The sequence below is a fragment of the Lycorma delicatula genome, chromosome 1 (genome assembly GCF_047948215.1).
Source record: "Lycorma delicatula isolate Av1 chromosome 1, ASM4794821v1, whole genome shotgun sequence".
NCBI classification, from domain to species: Eukaryota; Metazoa; Arthropoda; class Insecta; order Hemiptera; family Fulgoridae; genus Lycorma; species Lycorma delicatula.
Window position 1 is genome coordinate 348,592,097 of NC_134455.1, and position 20,554 is coordinate 348,612,650.

General features: G+C 30.9%; 1 protein-coding gene across 3 annotated transcripts in view; it reads left to right on the forward strand.

Moving 5' to 3' along the window:
* The window catches only part of FIG4 (polyphosphoinositide phosphatase FIG4), a 105,335-nt gene that overhangs the window by 51,701 nt on the left and 33,080 nt on the right, over nucleotides 1-20,554 (forward strand). For all 3 annotated transcript variants that reach the window (XM_075382451.1, XM_075382452.1, XM_075382453.1), the window contains exons 12-13: nucleotides 1,344-1,547; nucleotides 13,266-13,406. In XM_075382451.1, coding sequence (XP_075238566.1) covers nucleotides 1,344-1,547; nucleotides 13,266-13,406 — 345 coding nt within the window. The remainder of the gene's footprint in view (nucleotides 1-1,343; nucleotides 1,548-13,265; nucleotides 13,407-20,554) is intronic.

Genomic DNA, 20,554 nt, shown 5'->3' on the forward strand with positions numbered 1-20,554 from the left:
AATCTATGAATATGCGTTTATTGTATGAAATTTTTTGTATCAGTGCAGATCGTCATGTCTTTTTTTTCCTGAGTAGTTCGTCTTGGAACATGTTAGATCATTTATTTATTTGCGGTTTTTTTTCATGTTTTTCTATCTGTTCAGTACCTCTTCATTAGTTTAGATATCTCTTTCCTTCGATCTTAGAAGGTTCAGCTCTGTTTTTCTTGCGTTTTGGCATTTCTTGGAACCTTTTACTTTCACCTTTTAATATTCTCTTTCTCTTATAAATTCTTCAGCTGTTTTAGGTCTTCTTGGAATTGTGTAAACCATTTGCCTTTAGTTTTTTATTTTGAAAGAAATCAAAAATTTGTTTAGTCGATCTACTGCTATTCATTCTAAATAAATGAGAGTAAAGTGTAATTCATCTTTTCCTTATTGTGTCTGAGAGTTTTTCAATGTTAGTGTGAAGTTTGTTGTTTGGAATTAATTTTACCTGATTATTTTGAAATTTAGGATGTAAATTTTTTCTTATAATTTTCCTTTCTTTTTTTCTAGATTTTCTAGTAGACCTTTGTTCCTCAGTCTTTAGGTTTCTGCCGCATAGAGTGCTTCCAGCTTTATCACAGTTTTATAGTGTCAAAATTTTGAGTTCCATGATAAAGACTACTTGTAATATGTGTTTTTTATTTGCTGGAAAGCTAATTTCATTTTATTAGCTCTAACTGTTAACGCTTTTTTATCTAAAGAACTCCAACTGATCCATTTTCTTAGATATTTGAAATTACCACTTTTTCTATTTTTTCATTATTTATACTAAGGAAATTCAGGCTTTTTTTATTAGTCAAAATTTTTGTTTTCTCAAATGCGATATTTAGTCCCATTTTTATTTTAGCAGCTTATTTTTCTAAATTTTTTAAATGTTGTTCAGCTTCTTTACTGTTTTTAGCTAATAATGCCATATCATCAGTGAAAGCTCTACAGTTCATTTTTAGACCTTTAGTTCCCAGTCTTATTCCATTTTTGCCTAAATATTTATTCCATTCTCTAACCTTTTCAAGAGCACAGTTAAAAAGAAGTGATGAAAGTCCATCTCCTTGTCATATGATGTTTCTATGGGAAAAGGATCAGATAATTCTTCCAGAAAATTTTATTTTAGAGTATGTTAGTTAATGTTGCTTTAATTAATTTTGCGCTTTTGTTATGTAAGCCTAATTCTGTTAATTGTGAAAAAAGTTGAGATTAAAAATTTGTTCTGTGCAAGATCTATTTTTCCCAAATCTACCAGGATATTCACCCATTTAGGTCCAGTTTAGGTTCGGCATGATTGTTTTTATTATTATTTGTGATTTTTTTATTTTCAGATTCCCATTGACACAGTGGTGGGAACCAGAAGTTATAGATTGTTTGCCACTAGCTTTTTCATATACTCATAAAATCTGTGCATATTCTAAAGCAAATGAGAAACGAGAATCAGAATGTATCGATGCTTACAGTGATTTTCATCGTCCACATGAACTGAGTGTGCTTAATGATACTTATGCATATAAAATTAGTCATTCAGTCAGGTCAGTACATGATCTATTTTTATTAATTTATTATTTTTTTATCTTTAATTTGTATAATATCCTATATGGCGTTATACAGAGTGTTCATATGAATATAATTGGGAAACACCCATACATTTTTCCAATATGATGGGTAAATTTATTTTTTTAAATGGAAATTTACAATCTTTATAATATTTTTAGATACATCTCATAATTTTAAGAGATTTTCTCCTGAGCAAGATTTTTTTCAGGAGCTTCACCCCATCTCCAGTTGTATATATTGATATGCACCCCATAAGTTTAACCCATATCCACTGTGTTGTAATTTTACTCTTTTGTTATTGTTTCAATGAAGTTGTATTTTGACAATATTTCATTATTTTGGTTAACTTATAAAAGCTGTTTGTTTTTAAAAATCTTTCTAAAAACTTTTAACACTTTTTCGTCTTAAAACTTAGTTCTATAATGCTTTAAATGAGTGACCCAAATTCTGTACTAATCACATTATTTTAGTAATAAACAAAAAAAAAAAACTACTATTGAATAATTGTTTTATTTCAGTTTATGAAAATGAATCATTAACTTCTAATGAAGTTGACAAATTGTATTAAGTTCAATTTAAAAAAAGACAAATATTATTATTCTACTCAATGCAACCAACATTTTGGCATATATTCTTTTATATAATTTAGATAAAATAAATATTTACTTGAAAATACAAAAATTAAAAATAGAATCAATTAGATAATTTAATGATTACACAATTAAAATTTATGAAAATAAATTCATAACCATAAATGAAAATCTAAATAACTCTTACTTTTTAGAAAATTTCACATTATATAAAGAGACATCTTTTTCATTTATTCCTGATAACTGCAAAAAAAATTGAACCAATCATTACAAAATTTTAATTGTAGCTCTCGTATGATCCTTGGGATGTTTACCACAGTTGAAACCTTACCAGACTCACAACTATATAAATCGTAAATAAATTTAAAAAAGTTATAAATGAATAACCTAGAAACATATTTGCTAAATTTAACTTTTATAGATCTTTGTCTATGTCAGCAGCGACTTTTTCAGATAGTTTTAATGTGATTTATTAAATTTAATGTCATTGTGCCTAAATGATCAAATTTTATTATTGTAATATGTGTAAAAACAAATTAGTTTGATAATCTAATTAAAGGGAATAACCACTATTTTCAAAATTAACGAATAGTTGATTTGAGAAATAATGAATTTCAATGTCAATATCAGCTTCTTCAGAAAGTTATTTTGTCTTTTATCAAATTTAATTCCATTGTCTAATCTGGCAGCAACCCATAAGAACTCATCCTAACATGAATAAAATAGCACTTTATAGATTTTTATATTCTAAACTAGGTAAGCCACACACATAACTGGCATAGATTCGAGTTTCCATTTGGTGTCAATATTTTCATAATGCCTAGGTTGGTGATGTCACAGATAGAAAGAAGAGTTTCTAGGACCGCTAGAATTAATGGCAAAGAGCAAGGTGGCAAAGTGGCTGGACGGCTGCCGTCGATAATAAACTTCGACGGATTAAAGACTCAGTGTTGCCGTGGGGCTCTTCTTGCAGGAACTCTCGTCGTGAGGAAGTGGTCCTCTGCCAGTTATGGTTGGGGCATACGAGGATCACACAAGAATATCTAATGTCAGGAGGAGACCCACCCTTGTGCACACGATGCAACTGCTGCATGACTGTGTACCACATTCTCGTGGACTGCGTATGTTATGCGGCAAGGTGTCGTCAGTTTAATATACCCAGCAGCATTCGTTATGTCTTGGGCAATGATGGCAAGGTTTTGGAGCGAATGTTTCTCTTTTTGCATAAAACTGGGTTACTGCAAAGGATTTAATATACTTATATATGTTTTTCTGTAAGGAGAGTTTTTTAATAATTTTAACCTTTATTTTCGATTTGATTGTTTAGTTCTATGTTTAATTTAACTATCCGGGTGGGGATTTTTGCACAACCCATCAGAGTTAGGTGAGTTTTTATACTTTCTTTATTCTACTATTTTATCTTTAATATTTTATTTAGTGAGGTTCGGTGGGAAGAGGAAGGCAACTTTTGGACAGGTGACCGTCAAATAATGGGCAGGCAGGAGTAGGTTTCGTGATGAACAAGAAGATAGTGAGGAGAGTGGAGTATTTCAAGACGCATAGCGATAGAATCATTGTAATAAGGATAAAATCAAAACCTAAACCGACAACGATTGTTAACGTCTGTATGCCTACAAGCGCCCATGATGATGATGAGGTAGAATGTGTATACGAAGAGATTGATGAAGCAATTAAACACGTAAAAGGAGATGAAAATTTAATAATAGTAGGAGATTGGAATGCAAGCATTGGAAAAGGCAAGGAAGGAAATATAGTGGGTGAATACGGGCTGGGCAAAAGGAATGAAAGAGGGGACCGACTTATAGAGTTTTGCACGAAGTATAATTTAGTAATTGCCAACACCCAATTTAAAAATCATAATAGAAGAATATACACTTGGAAAAAGCCAGGCGATACTGCAAGGTATCAGATAGATTATATCATGGTTAAGCAAAGATCTAGAAATCAACTCGTTGACTGCAAAACTTACCCTGGAGCAGACATTGATAGCGACCATAATTTTGTGATAATGAAATGAAGATTGGGGTTTAAAAACCTGAAGAAAAGGTGTCAGATGAATCGGTGGAATTTAGTGAAGCTTGAGGAAGAGGAGGTAAAGAGGAATTTTGAGGAGGACATCGTAAGAGGTCTGAGTAAAAAAGATAAGGTAGAAAATGTAGAAGAAGAATGGGAGAATGTTAAAAAGGAAATGCAAACTTAGGCGGAATAAAGAGAACTGGTAGAAAACCTTGGGTTTCAGACGATATATTGCAGCTGATGGATGAACGTAGAAAATATAAGAATGCTAGTGATGAAGAAAGTAAAAGGAACTATCGGCAATTAAGAAATGCTATAAACAGGAAGTGCAAACTGGCGAAAGAAGAGTGGATTAAAGAAAAGTGTTCAGAAGTGGAAAGAGAAATGAACATTGGTAAAATAGACGGAGCATACAGGAAAGTTAAGGAAAATTTTGGGGTACATAAATTAAAATCTAATAATGTGTTAAACAAAGATGGTACACCTATATATAATACGAAAGGTAAAGTCGATAGATGGGTGGAATATATTGAAGAGTTATACGGAGGAAATGAATTAGAAAATGGTCTTATAGAGGAAGAAGAGGAAGTTGAGGAGGATGAAATGGGAGAAACAATACTGAGATCTGAATTTAAGAGAGCATTAAAAGATTTAAATAGCAGAAAGGCTCCTGGAATACACGGAATACCTGTAGAATTACTGCGCAGTGCATCTGAGGAAGCGACTGATAGATTATACAAACTGGTGTGTAATATCTATGAAAAAGGGGAATTTCCGTCAGACTTCAAAAAAAGTGTTATAGTAATGATACCAAAGAAAACAGGGGCAGATAAGTGTGAAGAATACAGAACAATTAGTTTAACTAGTCATGAAATCTTAACTAGAATTCTATACAGAAGAATTGAGAAGAGAGTGGAGGAAGTGTTAGGAGAAGACCAATTTGGTTTCAGGAAAAGTATAGGGACAAGGGAAGCAATTTTAGGCCTCAGATTAATAGTAGAAGGAAGATTAAAGAAAAACAAACCAACATACTTGGCGTTTATAGACCTAGAAATGGCATTCGATAACGTAGACTGGAATAAAATGTTCAGCATTTTAAAAAAATTAGGGTTCAAATACATAGATAGAAGAACAATTGCTAACATGTACAGGAACCAAACAGCAACAGTAACAATTGAAGAACATAAGAAAGAAGCCGTAATAAGAAAGGGAGTCCGACAAGGATGTTTCCTATCTCCGTTACTTTTTAATCTTTACATGGAACTAGCAGTTAATGATGTTAAAGAACAATTTAGATTCTGAGTAACAGTACAAGGTGAAAAGATAAAGATGCTACGATTTGCTGATGATATAGTAATTCTAGCCGAGAGTAAAAAGAATTTAGAAGAAACAATGAACGGCATAGATGAAGTCCTATGCAAGAACTATCGCATGAAAATAAACAAGAACAAAACAAAAGTAATGAAATGTAGTAGAAATAACAGAGATGGACCACTGAATGTGAAAATAGGAGGAGAAAAGATTATGGAGGTAGAAGAATTTTGTTATTTGGGAAGTAGAATTACTAAAGATGGACGAAGCAGGAGCGATATAAAATGCCGAATAGCACAAGCTAAACGAGCCTTCAGTAAGAAATATAATTTGTTTACATCAAAAATTAATTTAAATGTCAGGAAAAGATTTTTGAAAGTGTATGTTTGGAGTGTTGCTTTATATGGAAGTGAAACTTGGACAATCGGAGTATCTGAGAAGAAAAGATAAGAAGCTTTTGAAATGTGGTGCTATAGGAGAATGTTAAAAATCAGATGGGTGGATAAAGTGACAAATGAAGAGGTATTGCGGCAAATAGATAAAGAAAGAAGCATTTGGAAAAATATAGTTAAAAGAAGAGACAGACTTATAGGCCACATGCTAAGGCATCCTGGAATAGTCGCTTTAATATTGGAAGGACAGGTAGAAGGGAGGAATTGTGTAGGCAGGCCACGTTTGGAATATGTAAAACAAATTGTTAGGGATGTAGGATGTAGAGGGTATACTGAAATGAAACAACTAGCACTAGATAGGGAATCTTGGTGAGCTGCATCAAACCAGTCAAATGACTGAAGACAAAAAAAAAAAAATATTTTATCAACTTTGTCTGCGATATTAGTTTTGGGTTTTATTTTGCCTTCTTGGCTTGTTTTAGTAAATTTTTATTATATGATTAATATTACGTGAACACCTTGTATAGCTTATTATTTTGGAGTTATATTACCCTTTTAATAATAACTACCAGGCGATGATAACGCCCAAGCGTTTTTCGCCCACAAACAACCAAAAAAAAAAAAAGAATTAATGATCATAGACAACATGAATTTACACCAGAGCAGTCTCAAAGACTTGAAGAACAGTGTATATACTTGGCTGTAAATCTAGTTCAACCTTCAAAAAAAGAAATATGTTAGGTCTCACTAAATAATAAATATGTTAGCTTTTAGATGTCATTCAGAAATTAAGTATCTGAATTTGAAAGATATTGAAATAGGTAACACGATTAAAATATTTAACCATTGTAATGCAAAAAATGGAATGATGGAACTCCTTGACTTTCCTTTGCTAGGGGCAAAGTAGTTTTGGAACAACTTTAATATTCTGCTTTGATTAAAAATTTTATTTTGGGAACTCATCTTGTATCTAAACATTTTTTAGATAGTTCTGGATAGTACAATACCCTATTTTCTCAAATGACATCATTGGAGCAAAAGAAATTTAAGTAATGAAGTTGTGTACAGTAATGAAGAGTAACTGCCCACACAAAATTAGTAAAAAACTTCCTAATTTTTAAGTTCTACATGCTTATAACACGGGTGAAGCTGCGATGGAGAATGCTAATGCTAACGCATTAGGATTCTCCATTGCAGCCATTGATTCCGAAAGTTGTCCAGGTGGACCCCCAGGGGTACATGGGAGACTCGACGGGGGTCTACGTTGGCGTGACAAAAAAATGGGGTTCACAATTCATAAGCGGGGGCCCAAGAAAATTCATCTGGTTTCAATAGTGAAGAACTAAAATGTTGGCTTGACTTTGAGTATCAATCTAGGCAGATAATGTTTTGAGAAGATCAGCGACTGTTACTTGTAAAAACTTGCATATTTCATATTCAGTACAACGAACGTGTCGAGACTTGCAAAGCGCTGCTGCCGCTGCCGTCCGCAACGCTTGTTCAGACGTGCAAAGGGACGAAATACTACTTGTGGTGTGTGTGTGCTAGCAATCTTGCATGAACTTGTTTGATTCTTCACTAATATAAATACGATTGCCAAGGATAAACGTTACTCATTTGTTTCCGGAATTTTGAAAAGAAAAGTAAAATGAATAGATGTTAGCGTTTGCCAGTGTCGGAAAAAGTAGTAAGTACTTACCTGCTTTTTTGTTATACTTACTTTTATTTTATTTATTTATTTGACAATTTATTGTACACGTCAGTAAACAAAAAATGCACAAATTACAAAAAATACGTAGGTACAAAAGGCGAGGCTTATTCCTAAAAGAAATCTCTTCCAAACCACCTGCGATAAAGATATATTTATGTTGTAATAAGTATATTTGCAATGTTTGCATGTAGTAGGTACGTATTAAAAATTAAATACTGAACAGAGCCATTATTAGAAAGTTCCCTAAAAGAACAGAAAGCCGAGAAAGGTTGAACTTTTTGTCCCTACTTTATTAGTAATATTTTTTTTACCCGACTGTGTGGTGGTTCACTAATAATTATATACATTTATACAACGTGTTACAGAATAAGGGTTACAACCGGGAAATGTTATGTTCAGGATCAGTTTTTAAGTCGATTCTAATAGTTTGTTTTTATATATCTGAAAAAAATTTAGACCAAAAATTAATAAAAAATCAGTAAAAAGTGGTCAAATCACAATATTGAAACGTCGCGTGCGGCGAGGTCAAAACCGCTACGCTACCTACGCGACATCACAATATTGTAATGTGACCACTTTTTACTGTCTCCGTTTAAGGATTTATTAATTTTTGGTCTAAATTTTTTTTCAGATATATAAAAAAAAACTATTGGAATCGACTTAAAAACTGATCCTGAACATACCATTTCTTGGTTGTAACCCTTATTCTGTAACACGTATATTTTCATAAATTGTACCTGTCTTTACATACTCGTAACTTACATCAAAGTAATAAATAAATGATTAAAATCGCAGAGTTGTGATATCAAAATATTAGTTATTTAAAAGTATTTTCTATAGAATTTACAGAAATATATCAATATATAATTAATGTAAAAATGTTTTACATCATATTAAAATCGGTTCAGCCATTTTCATAAAACTTTATTATGGATCTTACCGATCTATTGCTTTTAATAATTAGAATCAGTTTGCCGCTGGTACTTTATTTCATTGCAATAATTAATTAATCCTATTCTGTTAAAATAGTCATATCCTGTTAAGTAAGACTGCCTTGAGATTACTAAAACAAAGTTTTTTTTTTTTATTTACTGGTAGGTAACTGATACGAAACATGGCTGAATCTAAGAAGAAATGTCGACTGTACAGTGTTGATTATTTAAAATTTGGATTTCTTCCATCAAAGGCAGACAAGCAATTGCCTATATGCCTTTTGTGCAGCAAAATTTTGATGACTCTGTGAAACCATTGAAGCTCGAAGATCATCTAAGAAGGTGTCATCCTGATAAAATAGGTAAAGATTTGAAATATTTTCAAACATTGCAGGAAAAATATGGAAAGAGACCTACTGTGTACAGTATGTTCGCTTCAACGTCTGAAAGTAACGGTGATGGCTTGCGGGCATCGTACAATATTTCATTACTTATAGCGAAATCTGGAAAACCGCACACCATTGGAGAACAGTTAATTTTATCTGCTGTTGAAGAGGCTTTAAAAACTGTTCTGCACAAATCTCCATTTGACATACTCAAAAGAATTCCTTTGAGTAACAACACTGTACAAAGACGTATTGATGAAATGAGCTCTGATATTGAACGTTACTTGTGTAATTATCTGCAAACAACTCATTTTTCTATTCAACTGGACGAGTCAACTTTACCTGGTAATGAAGCATTATTATTGGCATATGTTCGATTTGTTACGGACGAAGAAATTCATGAAGAGCTACTATTCGTGAAAACTTTGGAGACGGACACTAAAGGTGAATCAATATTTAATGTCCTGAGTGATTTTTTTAACGAATAATCAATTCCATTCACAAACGTTATTTCGGTGGCAACAGATGGAGCTCCTGCCATGGTCGGGCGATATCGTGGGTTTATAAGCCATCTTAAAAGAATTATACCAGAGGTAACTGCAATTCACTGTGTCATCCACTGACAACACCTAGTAGCAAAAAATCTGAGTGATAGATTGCACCAATCGTTTCAACTTGTAATAATTAATGCTGTTAACAAGATAAGAAGCAATGCATTGAATACGCATTTATTTGCCCAATTGTGCGATGAAAATGATGAAGACTTCCAACGATTGTTCTTACATACTGAAGTACGCTGGTTGTCGAAAGGTGCATGTTTAACAAGATTTTACTCACTTTTTGAATCAGTTTTAGAGTTTCTGGAAGGTAAAGATTCAGATTTAAAAGAAAACCTGATCACTTTGAAAGCTGACATCGCGTATTTGACAGATTTGTTCAAAAAATTTAATGACATTAACTTACAATTACAAGGGCACAGTCTCAATTTAATAAAAACAAAGGGTGTAATTTCAGCTTTTCTTGGAAAATTGAAATTTATGAAGCAAAATATTAGTCGGCGTGTATTTTTCCAGTTTTCAAACTTGTCACAGGTAGAATGCCTTGATGAGGATATTCAGACATAAGTTCAACATTTATTTGCCCTGCATGATGACTTCAAAATCAGATTTGAAGATATTCTGATGATGGAAATACCACCATGGATCATAAATCCATTTGATGAAACAGAAGTGGAGAATGTGATATTACAAGAGGAGCTACTCGAGCTTAGCACTAATTTGGAGCTGAAGGTGAAATTTAAAAGAGGGTATCAAACATTTTGGCTGCAGGCAGAAATACCAGAAAAATATCCTGGACTGTGGGGAATTGCGAGAAAGCTTTTGATAGCGTTACCCTCGTCATATCTTGTCGAAAAAAGTTTTAGTGTCGTTACAAACTTTTTATCAAAAAAAAGGAGCAAATTCAATATCACAGAACGGGGAGATTTGCGCTTATTCCTAACAAAACTGAATTATTGATAATTTGCTGTTAATCCATCAAGTACATCCCTCCCATTGAAATTGTAACTATTTTGTGATTGTCATTGTAGAAGTTACATTACGTTATTAATGTTTAATTTTAATTATATGATGACAAGTTTATTATTTTACATTGCAATATGATAACAATAATAATTAATAGTGTAATGATTACATATTTGAATAAATACAACACAAAAAAATATACTATTTTTCTTTTGTTTTTTTACCACACTGAATGGGAAGTTTTCTAAATAATATAAGTGAGAATTGATTGCTTTCTTGTGCTGTGAGTAGATGTCAAAAATGTAAAGTTGGATGGAAGCATTTTTTTTGATTGGCCAACTTTACTTTTTTGACATCCACTCACAGCACAGTCAATCAGAAATTAACCAATCAATTCTCACTTTTTTTTTCGGAAGCTGTTAGTTCGTGGAACTCAGCCGTAACGCAAATTTTCATAGTTAGATCTAATCTTCACATTTTCCGTCGACTAGAAATATGGTAGAAATGTAGCTGCAGGAGGTCCACCGGAACCAGCAAAATGTTGAAAGTGGTCTATGAGAAAAATAAGTTTGGGAACCTCTGCATTATACTAAGTTAATTATTGTTCAGAGATATAACTGAAGGTGAAATATAGCTCCTTAGCAGTTAATTAACTGCAAAATTACCCGAGAAGATGTCCAAGATTAAAAATAATCTTAAAATTGTGTTCCGTATCTAAAATTGTTAAAAAAATTGGTGATTTCCATTTAAGTAAATAAAAAATATTGGAAAAACAACTCAAAAATCGAAGTAAAGTTTCCCAGTTGAAGTTCTTTGTAGGTTTTCTACTTTACAAGATTCCAATGATGGCTTACTGAAATTGAACAATATATCTAGGGAGGCTTTTTTGAATCAGGGTCTCTTGGTAGCTGCATCTCTTGTTTGTGTAGTAATGTACCTGCAGCTTATGACAGCACTGAATCTGCTGGCCAGATTGTGTTGCTAATTAGAACTTACATACAGAATGATGGCCAGGAAAGTGTATGAAGTAGCAGTTAGTGTTAAAATATAATTGTCTGGCTGGAACTCAAATTTCTCAAACCTTCTGAAATCTAACAAATAATGAAACCTTATAACAAACATGTGTAATAATGTAACTTTATTTTCTATTAAAGGGTGCAACATAATACGCATGGTGTCTCATGAAGAAACAGACAGAATGTCAGGACCGTTCATATAAAAATGGGTCCAGAAAGTCTGTTTCCAAGTTATAGCTTGTGAAACATTTTGCTCTTATTTCTGCTTTAAGAATAAAATAATATGATACTGAAATTCTTGGATATTAAATTAAGGAGTAAATTTGATGGTTTCATATGATTTTTGTCATGAAAATAATTAATGAAATAGGTCTCAGACCTGTACTACTGGTAATTTTTAAGAAATCATTGTAAAACAAAAAATTTGTTTTGCAAAATACAATTTTTTATGTTTGATGTACAATAAACCTTATAATGATGATAATGCGAAAGTGTTTTCTGCCTGCCCAAAAAAAAAAAAACTTTCAGAAAAATGCAAATCTCATTATCACCAAAAGGTGAAGTCATATTCAGAATAGTCCATAAACCATTGTGAATATTTCAAATTACCACTTGAAACAGCTTCAAAATTAGAAACCAGTTACGATGTTTTTGACTGATGTGTATCATATGATAGTGTAAAACTAACATAACAGATAAAATTTACCTTAAAAGTACCTTTTCTCTTTTTATAACATTGATTGCCTATATGTTAAACATTAATTTAAGAGTGGACAATCTAACTGGCGCAGTTTATATTTAAAATGTTTCTCAGAGCTGTATAATGTTGTTTAGCGATGAATTTATTATGAAAGAACTATACAGCGTGTCTAATGAAGAAATGGAAAGAACGTCAGCGTATATTTCACAAATGAAAGTAAAGAAAAAAGTTCATTTAAAACGAATCAGGAAATGCTTCGAGTTATAGCTTGTACAATATTTCTCCCAGATGTTACTTCCGAGGGTAAAATGAAACCATACTCAAATTCTTGAAAGCTAATTTATGGAGTAAATTTATTTTTTGACCTGAAAAATTGAGCAACACAGGTACAAAAACTGTATCTCGAAGGATTGTAAAACACAAAAAAAAAATTGTGTTTTACACAAAATAATTTTTTGTACTTGATATACAATAACATTTTTAATTTGCAGTAGACAAACAAAATTAAATACTAAAATTTGTAGAGAATGTTATTCTGAGAAAAATTTAAGTAATGTTGTCTGAACAAGAAGAAATTTTATTTTTAATATTTTATTTTTATTAAAAATAAAATAGATCAAGTTGTGGCAGAAAGATACTGTATATAATTAAAACTAAAATCATTTCAATTTGGCAATATTGTATGAATTCTTTGCCTTTTTATTATTATTACTTGTAGAGCATATTCTGAAATTTTTTTCAATTTCTACATGAGATACCTTCTTTTTTTTCTTCTGTTAAGGTATTACTTCAGAGGATGATAAGTATTAATGTAAATGAAGTAGTCTTGAACAGTCTCAAGTTAACCGTTTCTTAGATGTGTGGTTAATTGAAACATAACCACCAAAGAACATCGGTATCCATTATCTAGTGTTCAAATCCGTAAAAAAGTAACTGCCTTTACTAGTATTTGCATCTTAGAACTCTCAACTTCTAAATCAGCTGATTTGCAATGACAAGTTCACCACTAGACCAACCTGATGTGTTCAACTTTCTGAGATATCTGTATGTTTGTATGTGTACATAATTTTATTTAATTTTCTTGTGTATTTTCAGAGATTTCATGCCGCACTGTGTAACAGACTTTTCACCATTTACAGTGAGGGTTAGACCAGGTAGACGAAGAGAGGATAAGGGTATGAAAAATCCATCACTAACTGGACAGAGCTCTACTAGCAGTACCACATCTAGTGCTAGGTAAGAATACTTTTCAAAAATTGTTGGGTTTTTCCTTTTATTAACCCCTGGAGATTCAATAGTTGAGTTATGTAAGTGCTTTTGTTAAAAAGAGAAATATTATTATTTTTAATATTGGTTTTTTTAATCAATGTTTATTGTTGGAATTTATATATTTATAGTGGTTACCGTTTATTGAATCATGAATAATGTTCTCAAATGGTTAATGTTATCATTCCTTCAAAGATCTAACTGAATGTAGTCTTAAAATATTCTGTTTTTTTTTTTTTTTGAATTGCCACCTCGGCTACTGTTGTCATTTTTCTCCTGATAAACTAAGTAGGTGTAGTTGTAGAACACACAGAAAATAGAAATGCAGCCTCCAGACAAGACAAAAGATGAATTCAAAGATTGGTTATGGATGAACTTATAAGTGCAGCAAAATTTTTTTTACTAGAAGCATCGCTTCTACATCTAAAACAACTCCAGAAGATTCAAGTGAACATGGTGCGGATGATACAGATGGAGATTTTCTAAAGATAAGAATGAGTAAAAAAATTTGCTAAGTTTTACTAACTTTTCAGGAGTTTGATATTTATGGACTTATAGATGGATATATATTAGTTCAAACTTTTTTAACATTTGTGTTTATTAATATGTGAAAAAATAGTTGTATACTACAATAACAAAATATACTGTGAAATCAAGAAAGAAATGTATCCTACTTGTATTAACGTACAAACCAAATATGTCCTACAAAAATTTACTTATGTGATCTGTATTTAATTTCTGGAATAATTTACTGGAATATGTTAGGTACAAGTTCATAACATGTTAGTCATGCCACAATGTGCTAAAATTATTATATCAAATATTCCATACAGAATTTAGTAAATTAGTTAATATTTCAGATTATATATACTTTTGGTTATTTATTTTATATTTGTTTATTATATATATTTCATATTTTTATACTTGGTACATTAGCACAATACTATTTATATATATATATTAAAAATATAAACTTATTCACCTACTCTAAAAAGTACAGAATTAAAGAACCCTCTTACCTTAATTTTCTTCATTTTTGAAGTGCTTTCAGGCCTAAGCCCATCTTCAGTAATTTTTTTCGTTTTTACATTTACATATAAAAATACATAAAAATATTTGTTTTAGCATTAATTACCCTGTTATTGCTATTTTATTAAATAAGTAAATAAATTATAAAGATAGTAGTTAGTCTTGTGATAAAAGTTATGTTCCACTGCACATACATGTGTGAGCATACATACACACATACACACACACACTATATATATATATACATACACATTTTTTGAAAATTCAAATAATTCATTAAAATATTGACCATGTGCTAATTGAATTTAATATTAAATGAAATTTAAACCACCAAAACACAGTAAATAGATAAGTTAAACTTACTACATTAATTCCAAGAATTGAATTTTTTGTGATCTTGCATCTTCAGTTGGTATTTAATTCTATAATAACATTAAAATAAATCATTTTTATAATTTATGAATTTTGAATTTGCAAAAATATTTCTATTTTATAAATTTTGAAGTTATGGATGAATATAGGATGATATAGGATGAAATTCTGCTGTACAGTTTCAGAATATCCAGTACTTACTGGACTGTTATTAAGTTATTATGGATGAATATGTAAATTCGTACATAATAAATCTAAAAATTGATAGAACAGTAACAATTTTGACAAATTCAAAATTCACAAATTATAAAAAACAATTTATTGTATTGTAATTAGAGAATTAAATACCAACTGAAGTTGCAGGATCTTGTGAAAATAGAATGCTGGAATTAATATTGCGGAATTATATTATTATTAAAGATATTGTAGAATTACTGAATGAAATCCACAAAGAAAACTGGAAACTGGAGAGAAATTTGGGGTATTCAATGGAAGCAATGGAAATTGGAGAGCTATAAAAAAAACTTGAAGCTCAAGAAGAAAAAATACATGTCATAACTAAGATTGAAGATTTGTCAGATGAGCTAAAAACAGAAATGAATAATAATTTAATTTTGCCAAACAGAATTAGTGATCTTGAACTTGAACAAAAAATTCTTGTGCAAATAATTTGAAAGTACATGTTATACCCGAACAGAAAAATGAAAATTCAGATTTAGGAATTCAAAATTTTTCTGAAACTCTTGACTATCCAATATCTGAAAGCTATATAGATTTATGCTGTAGGCTGACTAACAGAACCCAAAAAATACCAGCTATGATTACAGTTTGCTTTACCAGAAGATACGTAAAAGATGGCATCTTAAATAGAAGGCATGTCAAAAGGGACTTTTCAGTGAGGAATCTGGGATTGCCAAACGATAATCTAGTGTACATAAATGAAAATCTTCCAGTTGATCGTAGGAAAGTGTTTTCAGTGGCAGGAGAATTGAAAAAAGGAAAAAGGTTTCACTTTTGGGTATGAAGCAGAAAAATTCTTTTACTCAGAAGTGATGATGCTCTTGTAATTGTGGTTACTACTGTTGAAGTTGTCAATCAATTTGAGTAGTATTTTTTTAAGGTTTTTGTTTTTTTATTTAAATTGTGTTTTGTTAAGGTTTTTTTTTATTTTAATTTTATGGAAGATAAATCTTTATTTCTAATTCATCAAATATAAGGAGCATGCATAAAACTTTTGATTTATTTTTAAATGAAATTATTGTTTTAAAATTATTTCCTAATGTAATAGTGTTAACTGAGGTATGGATTAATATATAATTATCAAAGTGATGGATATAATAATCTTTATGCCAAGTGTAACAAAACTTATAGAGCTGGAGGTATAATAGTGTACGTATAAAATGATGGCATTTATTTATCTTTGTCTATTAATAATTGTGTTTGTAATATTTTTACTTTTTATAGATATCATTGTTTAAAAGCAGAGTTATTTATTAATGTTATGCAATTTCTTAGATATCCACAATAGTAAGTCTGCAACAATGTTTGTAGGAGATATAAATTTGCATCTTTTAGAGGTAACGATATTGTTATTAAATATAAATTTTTTATTTATTTAAATGGTATGGAGTCTTTGGTCAACACCTCTATGAGTTTGGATACAACACTTGTATAGATAATTTTTTCATTAAATGTAAACAATTCAAAGAAATGTCTTTAAATTTTTTGCTGATGTTGCACATGCTGGCATCACAGTATTCCCTTATACTTGCCTGGAGTGATGTTAAAAAGGTTATATATAAAGAAAACTCAAACTGTAACACTTTATATCAATATAGTTTTATTAATTTAGCTAGGTTTAAACATGAGATCTTAAATGCGATTGGAATAAAGTAATTAGTGAAAAAGACGTAGACAGAGCTTTTGAGCTATTTTATGAACTTTTAAAAGTGTGCTTTAAAAGAAGCACACTTAAAACAAAAACTAAAAATGTCATCAAAATTAAATCTTGGGTATCAGATAATTAATTAAATAGAATTAAAAGAAAAAAATTATTGTTTAAAAAAGTTAAAAATCAACCGTACAATATAGATTTAAAAATATATTACAGTTAGTACAGGAATAGAATATCTATGACATAAGGAAAGAATTATATTTTAGAAATTTTTTTATTAATAACACTTAACGCTTATTCTAGGGAACAGTGGAAACTAATTGATTAGATAATAAGCAAAAAGGATAAAAAATATGAATAGATGGAATTAAAGCTGAGATAAAGAGCCAGATAGTGAGGTTCAAAAGGTTTCAGATATTTTTTTAGAAATTGCAAAGAAAGTAAAAACACCTCTTGAGAATATTACAGTTAAGAATCAATATTTATATAACAATATTTTTACCTCAACTGAAGTTGAAACCACTATTTTCCAAGAGCCTACTCATTATCTTGAGATTGAAAAATTTATAAAGTCTATGAAAACCAAAAGGTCATGTGGTTTTGTTGAGATTTCTTCGTAGCCCCAAAATTCATGTGTGAACATATTTCTTATGTTTTTGCGAATTTATGCAATTTAAGTCTGCAGTTAGGTAAATTTCCGGATTATCTTTCCAGATTAGTACTGGTAGTTCCTGTTTATAAAAAAGGAGATAGTAATTATGTCAGGAACTTTTTAGGTCCATAGCCCTGCTCTTACAATTTTCAAAGATTCTGAAAACTGTACTAAAGTCAAGACTGATTAACTTTCTTAATAAAAATAATTTTTTCAGTGTTAATCAATTTGGCTTTCAGAAAAATGTATGCGCTGAAAATGCCTTACTTAAATTTGTTTCACAATTGGTAAACGGCATCAATGAAAATTCTAAAGTTGGCGCCCTCTTTCTGGATATCCAGAAGGCCTTTGTTGTTGATTGTAATATATTATTAAATAAGATGGATCAAGCAGGTAAAGCGGTTTAGCCTTTAACTGGTTTGAATCCTACTTAAAGGGAAAAACTCAAAATTAAAAATTAAAAATATGCTCAGTAACAAGGGAATAATAGAATTAGATGTCCCTCAAGGTTCAGTTTTGGGTCCAATTCTGTTATTAATTTATATTAATGACTTCTGTTCTGTCAAATTTCAAGGTTATTTGATCTCATTTGCAGATGATACTGCACTTTTCTATAGAGAAAGCTAGCAACCCAAACCCCCATGCTAGATATCATGATCTCACTCATTCTAGAATAGCTGAGTATAGTTGCAATAGTATTGATCAAGTTAATAGTATGAAATATCTACGGGTAACTATTGATAGCAATCTTTCATGAGAAAAACATATTCTTAGTGTAAAGAATGAAATGTTGTGTTACCTGAGAAAGTTTTATTATCTTCGGGATTTTTGGACAGAAATCCCATAGATAATAAAACTTAAGTGTTTGGTGTTCTAGAAATTCTTTACTGGGTTTTGGTTGAATCTCAATTAAGATATGAAATTGAGTGTCGGGTTGGTGCATATTTTAATAAAATCCGACCTGTAGTGATTGACCAGAAACATCTTATACATATAATATGTAGAATACCTGCTATGATACTTTCATTCCTATTTTTTTTGTATCTTAAACTTGCTCCCTTTGAGGCATTTATATTTGTTTAAGGTACTTAAACCTTTCTTTCTTAGGAGTGAAGATAAGGCTCTTAAATATAGACTAATTGACTGACATATGCAAAACAGGGGTAATTTTGTACTTCCTAGACCCCGGAAGGAATGTTTTCAAAGATTTTCCACTTATGTGGCACCAAACTTTTATAATTCTTTGCCAGATTGTGTGAAAGATGTCTAGGTTTAAATTCATTCAGAATTAATCTTGAGCACTCTCTCATTCAGTATAAAAATGTTGTTGTTTTTTGATTCAGTTCTGACTAAAATTGACAAGTTATCCTAGGGCATAAAGCTTATGGCTTTCGTGAATCACCTTTTGACTTTTAATGACAAACTGAATGATTTTCCCTCTCTTTAATATTTCTATAATTTATAGTAATTGCTACATTTTTGAACTCAGCCATTTTTGTACTCATTTATGTATTTTTAATAATCTTCAATGTTTTAATCTTAAATAGATGGTAACTCCTTAAACAGGACTTATGTCTTCAAGGAGTACCTAATTTTCCAAACTATTATTTAATCACAAGAATTACTACTTCATTATAAATTATCGCATCACAGATTTAAATTAGAAAATTATAGTTACTCTTGTGAGCCTGTTGTAGTTCAATTAGAAGATACAGGTACAAATTGTTGTAGTTCAGCAGAAGTATTTATATAATTCATAAGCTATATCTAATTTGTAACTTTGTTGTATATTGTATTGTTTGTCTTAAAAAGTGTATTCTTAATTTGGAAAATAAATTATTATTATTATTATTAATACGTAAGTTAAGCTTATCTATTGATTGTGTTTTGGTGGTTTAAATTTCATTTAATATTAAATTTTATTAGCATTATAAAAAATGAAGTAAAGTTACTAACCTTTAATTAATGTTGAAAATATGTTCTACATGAGTGGAAATTTCAATATACAAGGGCTGTCAAGAAAGTAACTTATATTTTGAAATAAAAAAACCAAACAAACAGAAAAAATTAATTTTATTATATACATTTGCAAGGGACAATCTTAAACTATTTCTCTACATAATCACCATTTAAATTGAAGCACTTATCATAACGATGCACAAGCTTTTCAATTCCTTTTCTGTAGAAATCTGCCACATTAGATTTTTGGCACCCATCTTGCACAAAACCCAAGCTTCCGCAATACAATTTCATGCATTAAACTTTGTGAAATGAAGTGAGAGTTCTGTAATTGTAATGCGGTGATTTTCATAAATGTTATCATTGATTTCATTGTCAGTTCATCAGTCACAAGGCTATGGTTGGCTAGGCCGACCACTATGGTTCTCATTATGAACATTGATGTGGTTATTTTTAAACTGAATGCACCACTGCCTCACTCCACTTTCACTCATTATTCCATCCCCATACACTTTACAAAGTTACTGATTAATTTCAATTGATTTTGAGGTTTTTTACCAGTAAAAACCTAATCACTAAATGCACCTCATAACTTGCGGGATTTTTTATTGAAGTGCATATTTCAATAATTCACAGTGAAGAAAGTAGAAAAATCACAGTCTACACTCTAGGACAGCTTGCTGTGTAGTGAGTATAGAAACGTTTTGACGCCAAGATGGTGGCTCTATCCTCACCCATCTCCACGCTAGGAACAAATGTACGTTACTTTCTGGAGCACCCTTGTACATTACTTTTTAAAAATTACTTTACTTAAGTGCTGTCCATTTTTGCGTACACATTCTGTAGGTCAATTCTGAAAATTTTGCATAGCGCAGTATAGTGTGTTCTCTGGGATGTTGCTGATTTCCTTATCAATCTGTTGAGCTGGGCAAGATTTGTCGGGCTAGTCTGGTACACAATGCTCTTCAGATGTCGCCATAAAAAGAAGTCACAGATTGAAAGTCTATATACAAGGGTGAATCAAATGTAAACTGTAATCTTTTTTAATAAATTTATTAGAAACCTCACTGGTCGCTTAACCAGGTTGGCTAAGTAATATTAGCAGTCCTTAAAATTATGCGATCCTTAAGACAAACATCTCACTGCTGTCATAGACTGTCAGGCAGTGAGTAAGGTGGCTAAGTTGGTGGGTAAGTTTTGCACTGTGTAATG